Here is a 21,596-nt window from a genome sequence, read left to right as displayed (position 1 = left end):
CTTTTTATGCCAAACATATCATTCGAACATCATGCATAAGTCATGAAACAGTCAGTGAGAGAAGCCTCGAATGTACCTTCACACTCTAGAACTGCAGCTTAATGTGCTGACTGTAATTTGTGACTAAGACTCTGAGGTACTCTATGATCACATGGGGAATCACGCATTATCTTGTTCCAGCATTAGGTCAAATCCATTGCATTAGCTTGAGGGTTACACAACAGTATAGAGTCATGTCCCAGGACAATGTTTGAGCACTCTATAGCCTTCACCTGATTGCTTGTTTACGGTTACATAGGAATACAGAAAGGATCTCAGGCTTGGACAGCTAAGCAGCTAGCTAAAGGGAAATAGACCTGAACAGGAAGAAGTTGCAGGATTATGGGGAAAGAGAGCAGTGGGAGTGGGATCAGTTGGATAGCTCTTTCAAAGAGCTGGCACAGGTACAATGAGCCAAATGACCACCACCTCTGCTATAAATTCTATGATCCATTTTTTAATGGAAGGCTACATTTTAACAATATCAGCTGTTCACTGCTTTGGCTAATTCAATTTAAAGTTAATATTGTAAATATTAACGTCATTTGCTAGAACATGGAACCATCGTAAAGTATAAATGCACTTTGCTTGCTTTATCCCAAACTAATCCTTTGAAATTGTATGTGGATGTGCAGCAGTGTAATCATGAAATAAAAAAGATGTTTCCACCTGTGGGGAGTCCAGAAACAACTGGCTATAAATATAAGATAGTCACTAACAAAATAGATCGGGACTTTGGGGGAAACTTCTTTCTTCAGAGAGTTGTGACAATGTAGAACTCTCTACCACAAGGAGTAGTTGAGGTAAATAACCACGATACATTTAAGGGAAAGCTAGATAGGCTTACAAGAGAGAAAGGAATGGAAGGTTATGCTGACAGAGGGAGGGAAGAGGCTTGTGTGGAGCACAAACACTAGTATGGACCAGTTGAGCCAAATGTCCTGCTTCTGTGCTGCAAATTCTATGTAATATGTAGCAGAGCAGGAAATTCCTGTAATATCTTTCAATAAAAATATTTTATACCTTGGCTATGGATGCTTTATCAGTATGTGACACTCAAAATCTAACTTTCTAAAATTAAACCCCAGTGATGTGACTATATAGAGGGTCCCATTCTTAAATCTATTTGTGGAGGACTAAATCATTGGTCATTGAACAGGCTGCCAAGGTTTTTGTAAAAACTTAAGGCGTAATCGGCAAGGTCTGCGAAGCAATACCTAATGCTTACTGGATCTGGTCAAACGTCTTGAGGAGCAAATAAATTTGTGAATGGAACCAGTTTTTACTTGGATATACAGGACACTTTGGGCAAAGTTCTATATTTAAGGATTTTAATTGAGATACAAGCATGTGGAATTAAAGCTAAATGGCAGCTGACTCAAAATCTGAACCATCACTGTCTGTTCATTAACATGCCCAGTAACATTCTGATTTCTTTAGTTCATCCTGTTCCATGAGCAGCAACAAGTGTCCACATTTTGTGAAACGTGAATAAGTGATTTTGATTTTGCCTCACATTCTACCTATCCAGGTCCTCGACCAGCAAGGGCTGCTGCCCCTTTCAGTACAGCCTGTGTTATGTTTTCCTTGGTCTTAACAATGCTGCTTTTCTGTGTTCTCTCATAGAGTTCGGATCACCGAGTAACTTGGAGGTATTTGGTGAAACCGCGGATAGTTTCAAGGTCAGGTGGACAGCTGCTCCAGGGAGTGTTCTTCGATACAGACTAGTGTACAGCCCAGTGTTTGGCGGAGAGAGAAAGGAAGTGACTGTTGGAGGGCTGGAGACAAGGACAACCCTAGACAATCTGCTCCCTGACACAAAGTATTCGGTGAAGATTGTACCCGAGTATCGAACTCTTGTTGGTCTACCGCTCACTGGACAAGGCACCACTAAAGAAGGTACAGTTTACAAAAATATATGAAAGTAATAAATATTTGGGATGAGTTTAATCATCTTGTTGGAATCATAGCATATTATACAGCGGCATAAGGACAACAAAGGGTGGCCAGTTAGCTCAGTTGGCTAGAAAGCTATAATGTGGTTCCGAATAATGCCATCAGTGTGTGCTTAATTCCCATTCTGTCCGAGACAGACTCGGGACCTGCCTCCTTGCCCTGGCCCAAGAGTGGAAGGCAACGACAAACCACCCATGACAAAAAAAGCTGTCAAGAAAACAGCTCAGGATGCAATGTCAGCAAACAACGAGCCAAGCAGGGCACACATAACATAAATGCCACAGTCTTTTGAGTCGGTCACATTCCGAATGTCACAGTCCATCTGGTGCACTCTGCTGTAGATACAAAACAATTTCCAAAAGAAAATAAAAAAGCCAGGCATTTACTGCTGGTTATCATACCCAAGTATTGCAAGATCTCTTGGAACAATTAATACGCATATCTCTTTTTCTGACAAGCACTCAATAGACCAAGTTATTATGCAACAATTATTAATCCCTCACTAGAAGAACACACATAAAAAGCACAAACATCACATCAAGACCACATTCAGTCAATTCCATCATGAACCGTACCCAGTTCAGTTAGCCCTTTGAAGTAAGATTCTGAAAAATCTTGCCCTACATTCAACTCCTCCAAGAGTAAATGAGACAGAAGTATGGAATTGTGTCATATATTTGACCACTTTGACAGGCTGCCTTCTTAGCATGAAGTTTCCATGGCCTCAGTTTTGTAGGTAGAGGGAAGACGACTCAGAAGCCAGGAGCACACTGGCTGTAAGAGACTACCAGGAGCCCTGCTGAATGGAATTAAACCATCCGTTATAAACTTCACAGCAATATATGCAAACAAGTAAAGGACCACTGGAATTATTTCAAGATGTTGCTACATCCCTGGATGTTGCAAACCATCCAAATTTAAAACTTATTGTCTATGAAATCAGGTGAAGTTCTGTGTTAGATGACTGTGTTCTAATCATCCCCAGGTACCAATATTTAACATATGTACAGGCAAGCAATGTGTTTGACAATAGAAAGGGATGAGTGGAAAATTATGCAGTTATTGTTACTGAAGTTTAGTAATTGTCACCCTTTGAAACTTTTAACAACTTTACCTGCCAAAAATTACAATTTACCATCAAGGAGCAGGTCATAGTTTGGAGTTATGGAGACATAAGGATTGGGAGCAGGGATGTCAGGCAGAGTGAGAGGCTGAAAATGGAGCTGTAAGACACAGCATTGTGGGACAGGGGATATAGACTGGAGTAAAGCCCAGTGATAGGAGACGAGAGAAAAGAAGTGACTATTGGAGGGTAGCGGCATGACAACCCCTAAGAACTGCTTCCAAATATCAGATTCTTAGAGGGTGCAGAATGGAGGAACTCCTGGCGACAACAGAAAAAGCAGCAGAGGGCAATCTCAGGGTGTTGCTGAAATGGATTTCTGTTTAAAAAGATAAAATATTGTACATTTTAGACATTTCTGGGAAAAAAATGTTAGTTGTCCAGCCCAAAACCAGACAGATGACAACCTTAAACTGCTCCTTTCAGCCTCAGATAAGCACATTCCTATACAACACGAAAGGGATTGGGAACAACTTTTTTCTGCTGCATTTTGACAAATGTCAAGTTTCAGTGCGATACAAAAGGGCACAGAAGAAAGACTTGTAGTTTCTACTGTGCCAGCTTCAACTTAAGTTGGGAGCACTCTTGTTTCTGAGTCACAAGGATCTGGGTTAAAGTCCCACCCCAGGACCTGAGTACAAATATTCAGACTGACACTCCAGTGCTGTACTGAGAGAGTGCCGCACTGGCGGAGATACGGTCTTTTGGATGAGACATTAACCTGAGGCCTTACCTACTCTCTCAGATACATGTAAAAGATTCGTGGCACTATTTTGAAGAAGAGCAGGGGTGTTCTCCTCAGTGTCCCGACCAATATTTATGCCTCATTGACACCACAAAAACAGATTATCTGTTTGTGGGAGCTTGCAGAGCACAAATAGGCTGCTGTATTTTTTACATTACGCCAGTGACTACACTTCAAAAAAATACTTCTTGACGTTAAAGCGCTTTGAGACACACAATGGACCTGAAAAGCACTATTTCATAGAGTTTTACAACATGGAAAAATGAGGCCTTTCAGCCCATCATGTCCGCACCAAAATGCAAGTCTCTTTTTTTTTTAGCTTTGTTCAAATCCCTCGGACATCCCATAGTGCTTCGCTGCTGATGAAGCTTTTCTTAAAATTCGCTCATGGGATGTGGGCATCGTTGGCTAGGCCAGCATTCATTGCCAAGCAATAATTGCCCATGAGAAGGTGGTGGTGAGCCGCCGCCTTGAGCCGCTGAAGTCCCTGTGGTGTAGGTACACCCACAGTGCTGTTAGGGAGGGAGTTGCAGGATTTTGACCCAGCAACAGTGAAGGAGTGGCGATATAGTTCCAAGTTAGGGTGGTGTTTGGCTTGGAGGGGAACTCACAGGTGGTCGTGTTCCTATGCATTTGCTGCCCTTGTCCTTCTAGAAGGTAGAAGTCGCAGGTTTGGAAGGTGCTGTTGAAGGAGCCTTGGTGAATTGCTGCAGTGCATCTTGTAGATGGTACACACTGCTGCTACTGTGCGTCGGAAGGAGTTAATGTTTAAAATGTTGGAGGTATGAGTGTTGGGCAAGGGAACTCCCCTGCTCTCCTTCAGAAAGGTGCCTTAGCAATTGGTAAAGACCCTTTATCTCTACCTGAACTATCGGACAGAGCATCTCACAAACAACATCCCAAGCACACAGCAGTCCCTTACTAAGGGATAAATTATAGACTGAAGCCCTTGGATGGAGCTTGATCCCATGATTCCTAGTTCAGAGAATCCAAACACTGAGCCAGGCTGTCACTAAGAACAGGCAAAAGAAAGTTATCATCTTCAAGTAAAACTCAGCTGAGTATTTCCTAAATTATAATGAGTTAAACTTGTATGACATTCACTTGCTGAACCTTTCATAAAGATCTGCATGCAATATCTGTTGAGAGTTCTGGGGTGATCCCACTATAATGTGAAGTGTGAGTGTGAGTGGTATGTTTTTGTGCATGTACTTCCACATGTGCTTTTACCTAAGTGTATGTTTGTGCGTGTGTGTGCACATGTAAGCATGCGCAGTTGTACATGAGATTTTGAGTGTGTGCATTGTGTGTGTGTGTGTATGGGAGCTTGTGTGCATGTGTGTATGAGCCTGTGTGTCTGGATCCTGAAACCAAAAAAGTCATGAAAGCGATGCAAAGCCGCTGTGGATCAGGCAGCAAAGCACTTAAACTGAGGCTGGAGGTAAAATTAGAAGAGAAGAGAATTTAAAAAAAAAAAGTTTCATGCTAACTGCCATAATTCAAATGCTATTTTCATGGCATCTTTCGAGAGTGAAGTAAGTGTTATGCTGAGAATGCTCTCCCAGGGAGCTGTTACATACAGCAGATACATTGCACTCTGAGAGTTTTGACAATGCATTTAGCAGTTGGAGAGGGACTCATAAGCAGCTGGCATTATATCACAAGTGATGTAACTGCACATGCCATATATTATGTAGAGTTAAATAGAATATACAGAATAGAAACAGCCCATTCAGCTCAACTGCTCTGTGCTGGTGTTTATGCTCCACATGAGCCTCCTTCCATCCCTCTTCTTCTAACCCTATCAACATTTTCTTCAATTCCTTTCTCCCATGTGTTTATTCAGCTTCCCTTTAAATGCACCCATCAGATTGGCCTCAGCATCTCTCTATGAAAGTGAGTTCCACATTCTAATCAACTTTCCTGAATTCCCTGTTGAATTTATTAGTGACTATCTTATATTTATCAACCCTAGTTTTGGGCTCTGCCACAAGTGGAAATATTTTTTCTATGTTGTCCGCTGTCCCTTGATTTGAGGGTGATGTCTACTCAGGGCTGTGAGTTCCTGCCATGGGTCTTCATGTGACTGAACAGGCTGATTCTTGACCCGCAGATCTTTGGGCACATGAGACAAGATATCCCATGAGGTAGTGGGATCCAGAGTGCAGGATTTGCTTCCCTTTCTTTCCTGCCTGTCAGCTCTCTGCCTGATCATTTAAGACATTGCGACTCAAAGTGTGATGCAGCTTGATGGACAAGTTGTCACCATGTTGAATGATAAGTAGCAAGCTCCTCCCAGTCAGTAATGTTAATGCTGCTATGCTTAAGGGTGTCTTTGAAGCATTGTCTTTGTGCCCCCCTGGAACATTGGTGATTTGAGAGTTGAGAAAACAGGACCTGACTGAGGAGACACTTTTCCACCATCTGGACACAATGTCCAGTCCATCAAAGTTGATTTTTCAGGAGTTTTGCCTGAATGCTTGTGGAGCTAGCTTTTAAAAGGACACTAGCATTTGTTCAATGTTTCACCCATTGAATCTGGAACTTGTGGCAGCGGCTTATGTGTCGCTAATGCACAGTCCAGGTCTCACTGCAGTACAGGAGTATGATGATGATAATTGGTCTGTACACTAGAACTTTTACATTACTGAACAGAGAGACATGTTGCTGAAGCTTCTCATCTTGCACTCATCAGGACGAACACAAGAATGCCAAATTTCAAACAAGCACAACGATTTATACCACAGGAGAAAAGGAATGCTGATTGGTTGGCAATTCAATTCTGATTGGCTGAGGCATTGCCATGGAGAAAGCAACAGGCAAGCAATGGCTCCCCAAGCTGCCTGGTAATTCAAAAAGGCACAAGAATTGAACATATTCCTTTTGTTTGCTGAGAACGGGTCCCCGTGTACGAATGTATGTCACTTCTGGCAAGCATAAATGAGCCACATTATGAGCTCAATGATTATCTTAAATTGGCCATTAGTGTTGCTATTAGCGTGCTGAGGGTTGCTTAGCAAGTGCTGCCCATTTCATAAGAATTCTAAAGTTGAGGCATTGTCAGACTAGAAGCCAATATAGGTCAGTTAGCATCGGGTTCCAGGGAATGATAACTGAGGAAGATTGAACTTGGACTGTATGGTAACATAGTATCACACAGGTAAAGGAACATGAAACCATTCAGTCCCTGGAGCCTGACTCATCTGTACCTCAACTGCACTTATCCATTTGATTAATTATCCTTTGATACACCTTTGCAGTTCTATTCCAATGAAATTTGCACAAAAAAATGCCACCAACTCTACCTGTGATGCAAATTCAAGCAATTGGCAGCAGAATTCATAACACCTCAACCCTCAAACATCATTTATTTTATTTCATCCCAAACATATTATCCTGTCCTACTTTGAATATGAAGCGGAAATGTAAAGGCTACCTGGGCGATTGGCCCGGCCGCCAACCGTAAAAGTGCACGGGCCACATAAAATCTCTAATAATTGCCTCCTTCATGGGCTTAATTGCTGCTTAATTGTCAGCGGGCACACGTCCAACTCCTGCGCATGCCTGCTGACCGTAATGTTGCGCATGGGTGTAAAGACGTCAGGATGCATGCCCAATGTCTTCTCCCATTATTTTGCTATTTCAGGTCAGGCGTGCGCCCGCTTATTCAACATAAAATTCTGGCTGGGATCTTAAAGCGTTGAATGACTCAGTTAAGCTGGTTAAAGCTTGGTAAAGTCTTTAAAACCAAACTACCACAGTCACGTTGGTAGTTGGGGTAGTACAATGGATCAGAGCCCCTGATCCTGATCGCTGACCAGTTATCATTGCTGTTAATTCTGAGTTCAAGCCCTAACATAGCAGTTTGATAACTTGACTTTAGTTTATAAAAAAAACCTGGAAATAAAGAGCTGGAACCAATAAAAGTGACCCTGAAGCTATCAAATCTCCATTAAAAACCCATCTGGTTCACTAATATCCTTTAGGAGGAGACCAGTAAGGACCTTGTATGTTTACTTGCTGTGGTCCAGATGTGACTAAAGACAAGCCGCAATGTGGTTAGCTCTTAAATACCCTCTTAAATGAGTTAACAAGTCCCCCTCAGTTGCATCAAACTAGCAACTACGGATGGACAATAAATGCCAACAAACCCACAGTCCCAGAATGAATAAAGAATAGAAAATAAATATTTTGCTAAAACTTAATACCTGGGCTTGGACTTAGCAATTTGGATGAATGGCAACTCGGCCGAAGTCACAGAGGGAGTATCTTAAAGGAAACCTCAGTAACTGTCAGCACCATTGGGAGAGAAATCAGAATGTTTATAAAAGAACTCAGTTATACAGAGTGAGTTGTTCAGAAGAATTAGATTGCGAAAAATCATCCCGCAGAGAGAAGGAAGGAGGTGGGAAGGGTAGGAGTGCTGGTGGTGGGGGGGCGCGGAGAGAAGTGGTGGGAATCTGTGTTTCAAGACTTGACCCTGAAATGTGGAAAGCACTGTCTGCATTGTTTCAAAAAAAATTGAATCAAGAAGAGTTGATTCTGCAAGGGTTTTTTTTGGCAAAATGCTGTCGAATGAGGAGATCAGGATCGAGAGTCATCCTTCTCATTGCAGCTGGCAAAACCAGAACTAAGAGGAGCTTCAACCGACTCCAGCGTATAGCCTCTCGGGATCTCGGCAAGATTTTGCAAATTATGGAATGATCACTAAATAGCTAGGGCCAGCATGGAAAATGGAACGGTTTTACATTTTTCCCCTCTTGACTAATGGTTATGATGTCACTCCCCCTTTTAACAGCCTAATTGTAAGCACTCGATAAACCTCGGATAAATTGAATGTAAGGATTGATGCGGTTTCTTCGCAGACTAACTTGTGCACTCACAAAAGGGGTGGCTGAATGTTTTTAGCCTTGAACGACGCACAAGCCTGTTTTTTCCCTTTTGCTGCCATAATCACAACTTAATACAGTGGTTACGTTACTGGACTAGATTCTAGAAACCTGGACTAATAATCCAGGGATTGTGACTTCAAATCCCACCTTGGCACTTTGAGAGTTTGAATTCAGCTTTTATTTTAAAAAAAAAGAAACCTGGCATCTGTAAAAATGACCCAACTGGTTCACTAATGCCCTTATCTGATCCAGGCTATATGTGACTCCAGTCCCACACTGATGCAGTTGACGTTTTCACTGCTTTCTGAAGTGGTCGGCAAGCTGTTTAGTTCAGGATGACTAGGGATGGATAATAAATACCAGCCTCAACGTCAATATGCCAAGAATAAATTTTTAAAAATAGTGATACAGAAAGTTGCCAACCTGCTGTGTCCCAATATGGTGCATGGTACCTTGACACCTGTGGTTCCAATTTAAAGGTAATTCTCAGCTTCAGTGGTAGTGCTACAGCGGGGGTGTGGTGGGGGGGTGGTGGTGGCAGCAAGTGATAATCAGGTGTTTATCTCGCAGCGAGGGAAAGCCTGGTCCAAGAGCCATTCCCGGGCCCATTTGTACAGCTGAAATAATTGCCAGTGAAAGGAATGGCGGAGGTGGGAATAAATAGTAAGTACAGGATGACAGCACATGTAAAATAAAAATTCACAAACCCCACGCAAAGTGAGAGATTATAAAAATGCATTTTCCCCAGGATTGGGGAAGATAAGGAAAAATGCTCAGATTGTTGATTCAAAGTCAATCAATAGCTTTAAATTTAGCTTGTTCGATATCTGCTGATGAGCAGGATTAAGGTTTGTAGAGTTATTTCATAGTACCATCGGGGCTTTTTCCACAGGAGGTCAATGACAGTATATAATATTCCTTAAAGCAGGAAATCAAAAGTGTATGGCAAAGTGAGGAAATAATAGACTCAAACTCTGGGTGGATTGGATTTAATGGGCTGAATGACTTTTTGCTTGCCCTAGGTGTTTTTTGTACTTATGGCTTTGGTAGGAGCTAGGTTCAGGTCTCCTGGTTCAACTCTTGGTCAGAAATAGTGTTTGGCACAGAAAGAGGTACAAAGAGTGAAAGAAAAGTAGAAAAACTGTGCAAATTTAAAATATTACACTATAACTGGCTTAATAGCACTGAGCATTTCAGTTGGTTGAGTACAGGACTGCAATTTAGAGTATGTTTAATTAGTGATGTTTAAGATGAATAAATGAGTTTCACCAATTTATGGTTAGGGAGGAAAATAGATTTGCTATACAGTCACATGTCATCATCTGAGTTATCAGCAACTCAGCAAGGCTCCTTCAACAATACCTAACAGCGCCTGCAGCCGCTACCAACTAGAAGGATAAGGGCAGCAGATGCTTGGGAACATCGCTACCTGAAAGCTCCCCTCCAAGTCACACACCATCCTGACTTGGAATTATATTACCATTCCTTTACTGGGTCAAAAACCTAGGGCTCCCTCCCTAACAGCACTCTGGGTGCACCTACACCACATGGGCTGCAGCGGTTCAAGGAGGCAGTTCACCACCAAGTATTCAAGGGCAATTTGGGGTAGACAATAAAATGCTACAGGCCTCGCCAGCGATGTCCACATTCCAAGAATGATAAAAACAAAAGCATTGCTTCATTTTACTTTCTGGATGATGAGATAATTCTCCCTGTTTCTTTCTCTCTGCCTCTTTCCTGCTCTCTCTTTCACTTTGTCTGTCTCTCTCTGAGTCCCTGTCACGCTCTCCCTCTCTATCAGCTACTTGACAATGGACCATTCTAGTTCAATGCAAAGAAACTGGATTTAGAAATTTAAATTATGAGTACAGGCTGAATAAACTTGGCTTGTATTCACTTGAGTTTAGGAGATTAAGGAGTGATCTACTGCTGATCACTCAAGATTCACACTCCTTAGAGAAGAAAGGGTTAGGTGGAGATTTAACAGGGGTGTTCAAAGTTATGAAGTGTTTACGTAACTTAAGTAAGGAGAAATTGTTTCCACTGGAAGCAAGGTCAGTAACCAGGGTGCACAGATTTAAGATAGTTGGCATCAAAATCAGAGGGGAGAAGAAGAGGATTTTTTTTTTACACAGTGATCTGGAATGCACTGCCTGATTCTGAAGCAAGTGTGCTCCCAAATGAGTCCCAGCCAACACCATTTTAGTGCAACAACTGACTATTGCTTCTCCTTTCAAATAACACAATCAGTTTTTGGCAATAAAAGTTCTGACACTGGCCGAAGAGAGGGGAAGCGAGATTATGTGCAGTCCCCTGGATATATCAATGGCATGATGGATGTTCCTCTCTACTGCTACATGGCAATCCTGGCTTCTCAAACAGATGGAAGCTGGGGGTCAAAAAGAAATTTGACCAAAAATAAGAGAAGCGCAAATTTAAATGTTCATGCAAACTGGGCAAACAAAATTGTTATCCTTGTGTGTTTGCCACTTTTCCATGGAGTATATAAATCTCCTGAAGTTAAAACAATAAATATCTTCTGGTCTTGTCATAACGGTATGTAGTTTGCAGTACTGTGTACTGTCATGGCCAGGATTACTCAGTTGAAAGCATATGGCTTAAGTATAGAAACCAAGTGGGCTTTGCAGCAGAGTCCGTCAAAATGCTGGAACGTGCCTTGGGGAGTTTAATGAGCTCAGCAGACAAAATATTTCACCATTAAGTACTCAAATTCTGTGAAAGTGCAGACTAATCTTCCTAGCAGATGGTTTCTCTCAAAATCACATCTTGTGACTGGATGGGGAGTTGCAAGATGTGAAGGGGCCGAGTTAACACATCCTAAAGGTTCGCATATCAGCTGGGGGTTGGGACCTTGTCTCAGTTTTGCTAGGTTTTCGGGCTGCATTGTATTTAAGGTTTTGGTTCCTTTGCATCAAACTTTGTTTATCCCCACTGCCTTGGCCTCATATTCTCTTCCCCCACCCCTCCAACCCCACACAGTACCGCCCATCCACAGTTGCCATTTCCATCTCTCTACTGGACAGATGTACACCTAAGGATTTCCATCCTTTAGTCTTATCAAAGATGACAAAGATCTTGACGATGGCTTGTTCATTCCTCTGGATACTTTGCACTCTCATGGGTGAACACGAAGGTCAACACAATTATTCTGAATGACTCCACAAGTAGCAATATTCAATAGTTTCAACTCCTCGTCATTATGTTTCTCCATTTCTTCTGTTGACCTTTGGGAAGCTAATCCATTGGCCTCTTCGTCTGATCTGTTCAGTGGAACTTAAAATTAACTGCATTGTAAATCAGGCATCTGACTCCATCCTTCCCCACACCATGTTCAAGTAGGGAGGTCAGGTTAAAATCGGGGCTTAAGAGTCAGAAACAGTGGAGGGAGCATCACTGATGAGTTCTTGCCTTATATCCACATTGTGAACTTTCCAGGCTGGTTAGTTGATACTTTTTTCAAATGATCCCCAGCCCAGTTATAGCACTTTGTACATTCCAGCACTTCACTGGTTGAGGCCAGCTCCATAAAACTAAGGATTAAAGTGTTGCATTGTTCTGATCGCCATAGCTCACCTTGACACCAAATGGCATAATTCTTCATGACCCCACAGAAATCTCAACAGAAAAGTAATTGCTGGCTCTCTCAACTAAGGACACAGCTAAGGTTCTCAGACTCATTTGATCAACCTATCCAATTACTCCCCCTCTTTTTTTTTCCCCAAATTGTTGTAAATTTTTCCTTTTCAAGTATTTATCCAGTTATCTTTTGAAAATTACTGTTGAATCTGTTTTCCACCCCCTTTCAGGCCGCGCATACTAGATTGTAACAAATTGATGTGTAAAAAGACAAATTCTCATCTTTGTTGGTTTTGATGCCAGTTTTCTTAAATCTCTATTCTCTGGCTATTTAGAATTCTGCTAGTTGAAAAGGCTTTGCCTTATTTACTCTATCAAAACTGTTCATAATTTTGAAGCTCTGTTAAACCTTCCCTTAATCTTTTCTGCTCAAAGGAGAACAATTCCCAAAGTGATCACAGTTAGATCACCTCCCAATCTGCAAAGTTCCAGGGAATAAACCAATTCACCTCTCAATATAACTGAAGTCCCTCAGCTCTTTTACCATTCTGGTAAATCTCCTCTGCCCCCTCTTCAAGGTCTTGACATCCTTCCTAAAGTGTGGTGCTCAGAAGTGGACACATTACTTCAACTGAGGCATAACCAGTATTTTATGAAGGCTTGGTATGAGAATAGTCTCTTCAAACAGAATTTGTTTGACGAAGTGCTTTGGGACTTTGTGCTTTGGTAAGACATTCTGTTTAAACACAAGTAGCATATAGATAAAACTTCTGTCTCGGTAACTGAGGCAAAACAGGTTCACATCAGGGCACAAATAAAAGAGGAGCGATATTATGGCAGCTTCTTTTTTCTCAAATAAATCAAAGTCAGGCTCGAAACCTATTTTGGAAAAAAGCCCTTGTGTTATTAAAAATAATAACTTACCTCCCATAACTATTTCTTTGTTTGCTTCCCCTTTATTGGCTCAAGCTTAGGGCTGGTGCTGACGAAAATGGCTTTTAAACTTAATATGGATTGTGCTTAAAGAAATAAATATAAAACATTGCACCAACTTCAATCAGATTCAAAGGCAGCTTACTAATGTGTAATAGTTGAAGGTAACACAGTGAGACCTCTTGCCTGGGAGTCATAGGGAGACTGTTGCATTGTGGGACTTTAGTCAGGCACTCTTTTTTAAATATATATTGGTTGCCATCTGGATGTTATATTAAATTGGCTCCTGCGTCTAGGGCCCACTGAGACCAACTAAAACATCTGCACAGATACCTCATATATATTCACAGTTTGGTGCTTGCAAACAATAGAGAGATACATGAGGCGTGGAGAGATGAACATATTTGAACCACTGGGGGTGAGGTTTGGGAAATGGGGAATGTGACACGGAAAATAAACAAAAATAAGATTGTGTTTCTTTGGCAGGTGAACTAAGATAGGGACCATCATTAGGTGATAAGAGGACTGTGCAGGAAGGGGGAACTGAAAGGACTCAATTGGGCTGTTTCAAAAAGCCCCAATGAGTATAACTGTGGGAGGAACGTAATGTTTTATTGTGCAGGGCATGCATCTTTCTATTTTTCCTGGAAGACGTTTTTCTGCTATTTTGTTATTGAGCTGAATACTTTCCACAGGGATTGGTTGAGTTCGTGTCAATTTTGAGAGAAAATGGGATACTTGAAGCAGAAGAAGGTTAAGGAATTGCGGGGAGAGAACAGGGCTCCAAAATTAGTTTTTAATTGATATAGCAAAGAATCGCTAAATACGCAAAACAACCTCCTTCAGTACTGTAAGATTTGACGGTTTAATGAGTTATTTCCCCTTACCATCCATGCCAGTTGCTTTGCATGAAGAAGGCTCTTTGACCAGCTTCCAGGAAAGCAGCCCCACCATCTCCCACTTCCACCATTCCCAGCCTTACAGCAAAGGTAATATCACAGTAATGCAGCAATCCTTCAGTATCACACAGGAGCAACAGCCTCGAAGATACTCAGTTCTCTGGAGTGGGACTATAAACCCAGAGGCTGTAGTGGAACCAACTGAGGCAGATAACATGCACATGTGCGTGTTCACATCAACGCAGACAGGCATCTGCATACAAAGCAGGTAGATCTTGACTTCAGACAAGATTTTAATGACAGTGAATAGTAAATTGTCAGCCTGTTTTACATTGCTCCACAGCCAATGGATGAGGAGCATAGTAAAAGGGGCTGGCAATTCACTATTACCCATTTTGTACAAAGTTCAAATTACCACTTTCCCTCCCATACACAGATACACTTTTTGCCATTTAAGAAGGAACAGCACGAATGATTAGTGGAATTGCGCATTTAAGGATAATTACATTTGGATGGGAGAAATTGGAATGCACTGGTTCCTGAGCTGTTGACATCACTTGGCCAAAGAAGGCCACCAGTCAGGAATGAGTAATGTAGCATGTAAAATTGCCTAGGCATCTTTCAGTGCTGCTTGATCTTAGCAGGGAGAAGGACTGCAGAAGCTGTCCTCGGAGATTAAACAAGTTGGGTAGAATCCATGATAGAACAACTGTATATGGAAGCAGCAGAACTATTGGACCACAAAGCCCTTTCTTGTTCCATGTTTTCTTCTTGCTGTTTTACTCACACACATGCAAACCTGATCCAACTGCTACCTTCAGGGACAAAGGGCCTGATTTCTCTCACAATAAAAAAAATATAAACCCTTCAGGTCCAAATAACCACTTTGTCGAGACACAACTAAATGTGCAAAGGCAGTTTGCATGAACAAGATCATTTCAGCTTTCATCACCCTTCCAGGTAGCACATTCCAGATTGTAACAACTCTCACCTCCCCGACTCTTCTGCGAACAACCATAAATCTGTGTCCTCTAGTTTCCGCCCATAGTTAAACAGTTTCTCCCCATCTACCCTATTAACTATTGACTAGTGAAAGGAGTACTACAGCTGATGTGAAACATTTTGATCTTAATGCAAAAACTGTTGATCTGAAACTGACTTTGCACCAATCTCTTTGTTTCCTAGAGCGTGGTTCTCCTGGTAACCTTGTGACAGAAAACATCACGTCAAACACAATCGACGCTTCATGGACCTCAGCTCCAGGCAATGTGAACAATTATCGTATCACCTGGAAATCTCTCTATGACGATGATAGTGGAGAAAAGTGGGTCCCTGGGTACAGAACAGAAACAACAATGGAGAATCTGCAACCAGAAACCAAATACCAGATCATGGTCTATGCTTCATATGGCAGTGGGGAAGGAAATCCCCTTGAGGGAAAGGAGACTACTGATGGTACAGTAAATCCTGTCAAGACCAAAATCCTTCCATTCTATACCATAAAGAGTTCTATCCATTTCAAGTTTCCAATGCTCTTATACCGACCTGTAAACATATTTTTGAAGTTAGGATACCTAAGCTCATTGTCCAGTAAACCACTAAAGTCTTGAAATTTGACTGCCATGAGAAAAATTATCCTGCTTTCTTCTCTGTCATCAACTTCCTCCCCAATCCTGAAATGCTGACTCCTTTCTTGTGTCCTGTCTGATAGACAGTATATATCCTCCAATAACCTGCACAATGGTCAGACCAAACTTTGGCAATTTTGCAGTCACATGTGATATCACAGCCAGGGGTCTAGCATTGTCTACACATGTCACAATGCACACATATGCCTTCCTGCAAGGGGATTGCTGAGTAGTAATTAGGAGTGCATGTCCTAGCATTGATATTCCCCTTCATAATTCAGGTTTCCCTGAGCTGAATTGACCCTCAGCTGGCTAAGATCAACCAACTCAACAGTGACTAGTTATTTACCTTGGAATCTTCCTGACATGTAGGTTCGTCTATGATTAATATTTAACTGTATCAACTTGCTGAGCAGCTAAGAGCAATCCACTTAAAATAAACAGAATAGGGTAGATTTTAACCTTGCACAGTTGGATAAAATGTGCCATAGCAAGTTGGTAGTCTGTTTTACATCTTTCCTGAGTTTTACTGAAGTCAACTGAAGTCCAGTGTGCTCTCTTAAGTGGATGTACTATTTTGAACAAGAACAGTGGAATTCTCCCAGTGTCCTAATCAATATTTATCCTCTACCTAATAACACTAAACCAGATTATCTGGTCATTTATCTCGACTGTTTGTGGGAGCTTGCTGTCAGAAATTTGGTTGCCTCTTTTCCCCACATTACAACAGCGATTACACTTCAAAGGTACTTCAAAATGATTAATCAAAAAAAGCAACTACAATATTTTCTCTTCTGCTGTTGAACAGCTACACCAGAGGCCAAGAAAGTGATCATATCAGACGAAACGGTCAGCACCCTCCGTGTGAAATGGCATCCCGCTCCAGGAAGTGTGGTGACCTACAGACTCTCTTACCGGCCTGTCACTGGAGGCAGGGCCATTGCCACCAAGGTTCCCCCTCACCTGACCAGCACTGTCCTAAGACGACTTAGTCCCCAAACAACATACAATGTCTCTGTGATCCCTATGTACAGAAAAGGAGAAGGAAAATTACGATCGGGTCAAGGAACTACAGGTGAGGCAGTGGTATCTGAACCACCTGCACTGAGATTTAAAAGGTTTCTTAGCAGATGATCCCTATCAGCAGTTATCACTGAGTTCTTCTAGTTTATTTTTGCTATATACTGTTTCTGGGGATTACACCTCTATGATATTATTATTCCAGAGTAATATTCCATTGTCAGTCCAAGTACTTGAACACACAACCTAGCTGACACTACTTCAGAACTGAGGAGGTGCTGCTCGGTTGGAGGAGATATTAAACTGAGGCCCCATCTGTCCTCTCAGGTGCATGTAAAAGATCCCACAGCACAATTTTGAAGTGTAGGAGAGTTCCCTTCAATGTCCTGTCCAATATTTATTCCTAGTCTTAATCACAAAAAAAAACCAGATGACCTGGTCATCACCACAATGGTGTTTGTGGTAGCTTGCTGTGAACAACTGAGTTGTCACATTTCCTCCTATATTACAACAGAAACAACTTAAATGCATTAATCATTTGTCATCTAAAATCACCAATAGTATACCCTATTCTAAAGTGCATTGAAAGGAGGTCATTGTCCACAAACAAACTCTGCCACTCTGAATTCTCCTAACCACCTGAAAGTGTCTTAACCACTCACTTCAGATCTGCCAGAATAAATTGGCTTGGTTTCTATCTGATTCTGTCTCTTCCAGTGTGTGGGGCGGGTGGGGAAGATTCTGTACCGTGTTGCACAAGGCTTCATAACTTTGTGGGACAGTCTGGGGTGTTGAGTTAGTCTGTTCCTTTCTGCATTTTCATACATCGATATTCAGTGAGCTGTGTTTCTTTGATGAATGTTTGAGGCGAAATTCAGTTACTAACATTGGATTTTTTTTCCCCTCCATCAGCCTCACCATACAAACCTCCCCAAAACTTACAAACCTCTGAACCTGCACGAACTAGCTTCAGAGTGACATGGGAACCATCCCCAGGGGAGGTCACAGGATATAAAGTCATCTACCACCCATGGGGAAGTGAAGAACAACTGGGTGAAATGGTGTTGGGACCATATGATACAACCGTGGTACTGGAAGAGCTGAGGTAAACACAACATTGGGATAATATTCTTTATTTTGAAAGTAGCAAGGAAGCTGGGAGCAAGTTTGCACAACTATCATTGTATTGGCGAAATCATGAGCCTTAAGAGAAGATCTGGAAAGATTTTTAGTGGAGAGATTTAATTATGATCTTGAGATCACCATTTTTGGAGTATTTGCCACTGATTGACTGCCATAAGATAGATGAAAGCTACCAGGATTGATTTCAAGGAGGAACACTGGTTTCCCCTCTGTAACTCTGCACTGACACAATTGGAACTAAACGCTCAGGGTATTGATACACTTTTTAGAAAAAAATGAAATCTGTAAAGAGATTCAATTAGGTTTAATAATGTTAAATGTTAAAATAATAATGTTGTGTTCTGTTGAAGAGTCATGCGGACTCGAAACGTTAACTGTGCTCCTCTCCACAGATGCTGCCAGACCTGCTGAGTTTTTCCAGGTATTTTTGTTTTAGTTTTGGATTTCCAGCATCCGCAGTTTTTTGCTTTTATCTTAGTGTTTAATAATGTGCTACCTTCTAAATTTGATTCGAATGCAGTTGGCGGCATTGCATGATTGTTGACTATTTTGGTGTGGGGATGGGCTTTGTTGTTTGTCCTGTGGATATTCTTTGTGTTGCGTTAAGAATATTTGATACAGATTTTGAGGTCTTCCACCCACCAAAAATGAGATGGAACAGCCCAAAAAAGGATCAGGAATGATGTAATGGGCTGTTTGTGATGTTATAGTTTCTGTTTCTCCTTTAGTTGTGTCATTATCACAGACTAATATCCGTATTCCATCAATATTTATAAGGGTAGCGCTAGCTAAACCAGCCATGAGCTGCTGAGGTGGTAGCCCTGATAATTAAAAAAATTAAATGGAAATAATCTAAAGCTGGGTCTTGAAGATTTCCAGACGGGACTGTGACTAACCCCTTTGTCAGCTTGTTCGACTGTGCGATTGTCCTTGGAGAGAAAGATTGTTGATACACTGTCTTGGAAACAAATGGTCTTTGCAGTTTGTGTGGATGGCTGTCTCGTGTTTCGTCCTTGCCGGGGGGCACCAGATGCTTGTTCCTATAGATTCCCACCAGTCCATTCCGTAGTTTGTAGACAGTGTGGTCAGTCCGAACTTCCTAAGGGCAAATTGCTGAGAAGCACTAGCCCATGGTGGTATTGTCACTGGACTGGTAATCCAGAGACCCAGGGAAATACTGCATGGTGGAATTTGAATTCAATAGAAAATCTGGGATTAAAAGTCTAATGATGACCGATTGTCGATTGTCACCATCTGGTTCACTAATGTCCTTTAGGGAAGGAAATCCGGCATCCTCACCTAGCCTGGCCTACATGTGATTCCAGATCCGCAGTAATATGGTTGCCCTTTAGCAAGCCACTCAATTGTATCAAGCCACAAAAAAGTCAATAAAAAGGAATGAAACCGGACAGACCACCTGGCATCAACCCAGGCACCAGAAACGACAACGGCAAACTCAGCCCTGTCGACCCTGCAAAGTCCTCCTTACTAACATTTGGGGGCTTGTGCTAAAATTGGGAGATATGTCTCATAGATGAGTCAAGCCTGACATAGTCATATTCACAGAATCATACCTTAGACACCTCCATCATCATCCATCCAGCAGGGGTGGTGGCACGATGGTATACAATCGGGAGGGAGTTACCCTGGGAGTTCTCACATCGATTCCTCCATGCTCAACACCACTTGGAGGAACACTGAGGGTGGCAAGGACACAGAATGTATCCAGGGTGGGGGACTTCAATGTCCATCGCCAAGAGTGGTTTGGTAGCACCACCACAGACCGAGCTGGCCGAGTCCTAAAAGGCATAGTTGCTAGACTGGGTCTGTGGCAGGTGGTGAGGGAACCAACAAAAAGGGCAACATATTTGACCTCACCCTCACCAACCTGACAGATGCATCTGTCCATGTGCATTGGTAGAAGTGACCACCAGTCCTTGTGACAACAAAGATACATCTTCACATTGAGGATACCCTCCATTGTTTTGTATGGCACTACCGCCTTGCGAATTTGGATGGATTTTGAACAGATCTAGCAATTCAAGACTGGGAACCATGAGGCGCTGTGGGCCATCAGCAGTAGCAAAATTGTACTCAATCACAATCTGTAACCTTATGGCCCGGCATATCCCCTACTCTACCATTACCACCAAGCCAGGGGATCAACCCTGGTTCAATGAAGAGTGCAGGAGGACATGCCAGGAGCAGCACCAGGCATACCTAAAACTGAGGTGTAAACCTGGTGAAACGACAACGTAGGACCACTTGCATGCCAAACAGCATAAGCAGCATGTGATAGACAGAGCTAAGCGATCCCACAACCAACATCCAGTCGTGAATGGTGGTGGACAATTAGAAAACTCACTGGTGGAGGAGGTCCCACAAATATCCACCAGCCAAGCTGTTCCAGTACAGCTAGAACACTGGCATCTACCCAGCAATGTGGAAAATTTCCCAGGTATGTCCTGTACACAAAAAGCAGGACAATTCCAACCTGGCCAATTATCGCCCCATCAGTCTACCCTTGATCATCAGTAAAGTGATGGAAGGGGTCATCAACAGTGCTATCAAGTGGCACTTGCTTAGCAATAACCTGCTCACTGATACTCAGTTTGGCTTCCGCCAAGGTCGTTCAGCTTCTGACCTCATTACAGCCTTGGTTCAAACATGGATAAAAGAACTGAACTCCAGAGGTAAGGTGAGAGTGACTGTCCTTGACATCAAGGTAGCATTTGACCAAGTGTGGTATCAAGGAGCCCTAGCAAAACTGGAGTCAATTGGAATCAGGGGAAAAAATACTGGTTGGAGTCACACCTAGCACAAAGGAAGATGGTTGTGGTTGTTGGAGGTCAATCATGTTGGTTCCAGGACATCACTGCAGGAGTTCGTCAGGATAGTGTCCTCAGCCCAACCATCTTCAGCTGCTTCATCAAGGTCCTTCCTCCAATCATAAGGTCAGAAGTGGGGATGTTCGCTGATGATTGCACAATGTTCAGGCACTGAAGCAGTCCATGTCCAAATGCAGCAAGACCCTGACAATATCCAGGCTTGGGCTGACAAGGGTCAAGTAATATTCACACCAGACATTTGCCCGACAATGACTATCTCCAACAAGAGAGAATCTAACCATCGCCCTTTTACATTTAATGGCATTACCATCACTGGATCCCTCGCTATCAAAATCCTGGGGGTCACCATTGACTAGAAATTGAACTGGACTAGCCATATAAATACTATGGCTACAAAAGCAGGTCAGAGGCTAGGAACCCTGTGGCGAGTAACTCACCTCCTGACTCCCCAAAGCCTGTCCACCATTTAAAAGGCACAAGTCAGGAGTGTGATGGAATACTCTTCACTTGCCTGGATGAGTGCAGCTCCAACAACAGTCAAGAAACTTGACACTAACCAGGACAAAGCAGCCTGCTTGATTGGCACCCCTTCCACAAACATTCACTCCCTCCACCACCGATTAACAGTAGCAGCAGTTTGTATCATCTACAAGATGCGCTGCAGAAACTCACCAAGGCTCCCTAGATAACACCTTCCAAACCCACAACCACTACCATCTTGAAGGACAAGGACAGCAGATAGATGGAAACACCACCACCTCTAAAGAAGAGT

The 21,596-nt window shown here is 42.4% G+C and overlaps 1 protein-coding gene across 3 annotated transcripts in view; it reads left to right on the top strand.

Moving 5' to 3' along the window:
- col12a1a (collagen, type XII, alpha 1a) overlaps positions 1-21,596 on the top strand; it is a 273,614-nt gene that overhangs the window by 50,447 nt on the left and 201,571 nt on the right. For 2 of the 3 annotated variants that reach the window (XM_078557491.1, XM_078557492.1), the window contains exons 12-15: positions 1,666-1,938; positions 15,370-15,639; positions 16,621-16,887; positions 17,745-17,937. The exons of the other annotated variant lie outside the window; for it this stretch is intronic. In XM_078557491.1, the coding sequence (XP_078413617.1) occupies positions 1,666-1,938; positions 15,370-15,639; positions 16,621-16,887; positions 17,745-17,937 (1,003 nt within the window). The remainder of the gene's footprint in view (positions 1-1,665; positions 1,939-15,369; positions 15,640-16,620; positions 16,888-17,744; positions 17,938-21,596) is intronic. 3 annotated transcript variants of the gene reach the window in all.

This window comes from Cetorhinus maximus, chromosome 14, assembly GCF_964194155.1.
Source record: "Cetorhinus maximus chromosome 14, sCetMax3.hap1.1, whole genome shotgun sequence".
In the NCBI taxonomy this organism is placed as follows: Eukaryota; Metazoa; Chordata; class Chondrichthyes; order Lamniformes; family Cetorhinidae; genus Cetorhinus; species Cetorhinus maximus.
Note: the sequence above shows the minus strand (reverse complement) of the source record. Positions and strands in the feature narration are given on the sequence as shown.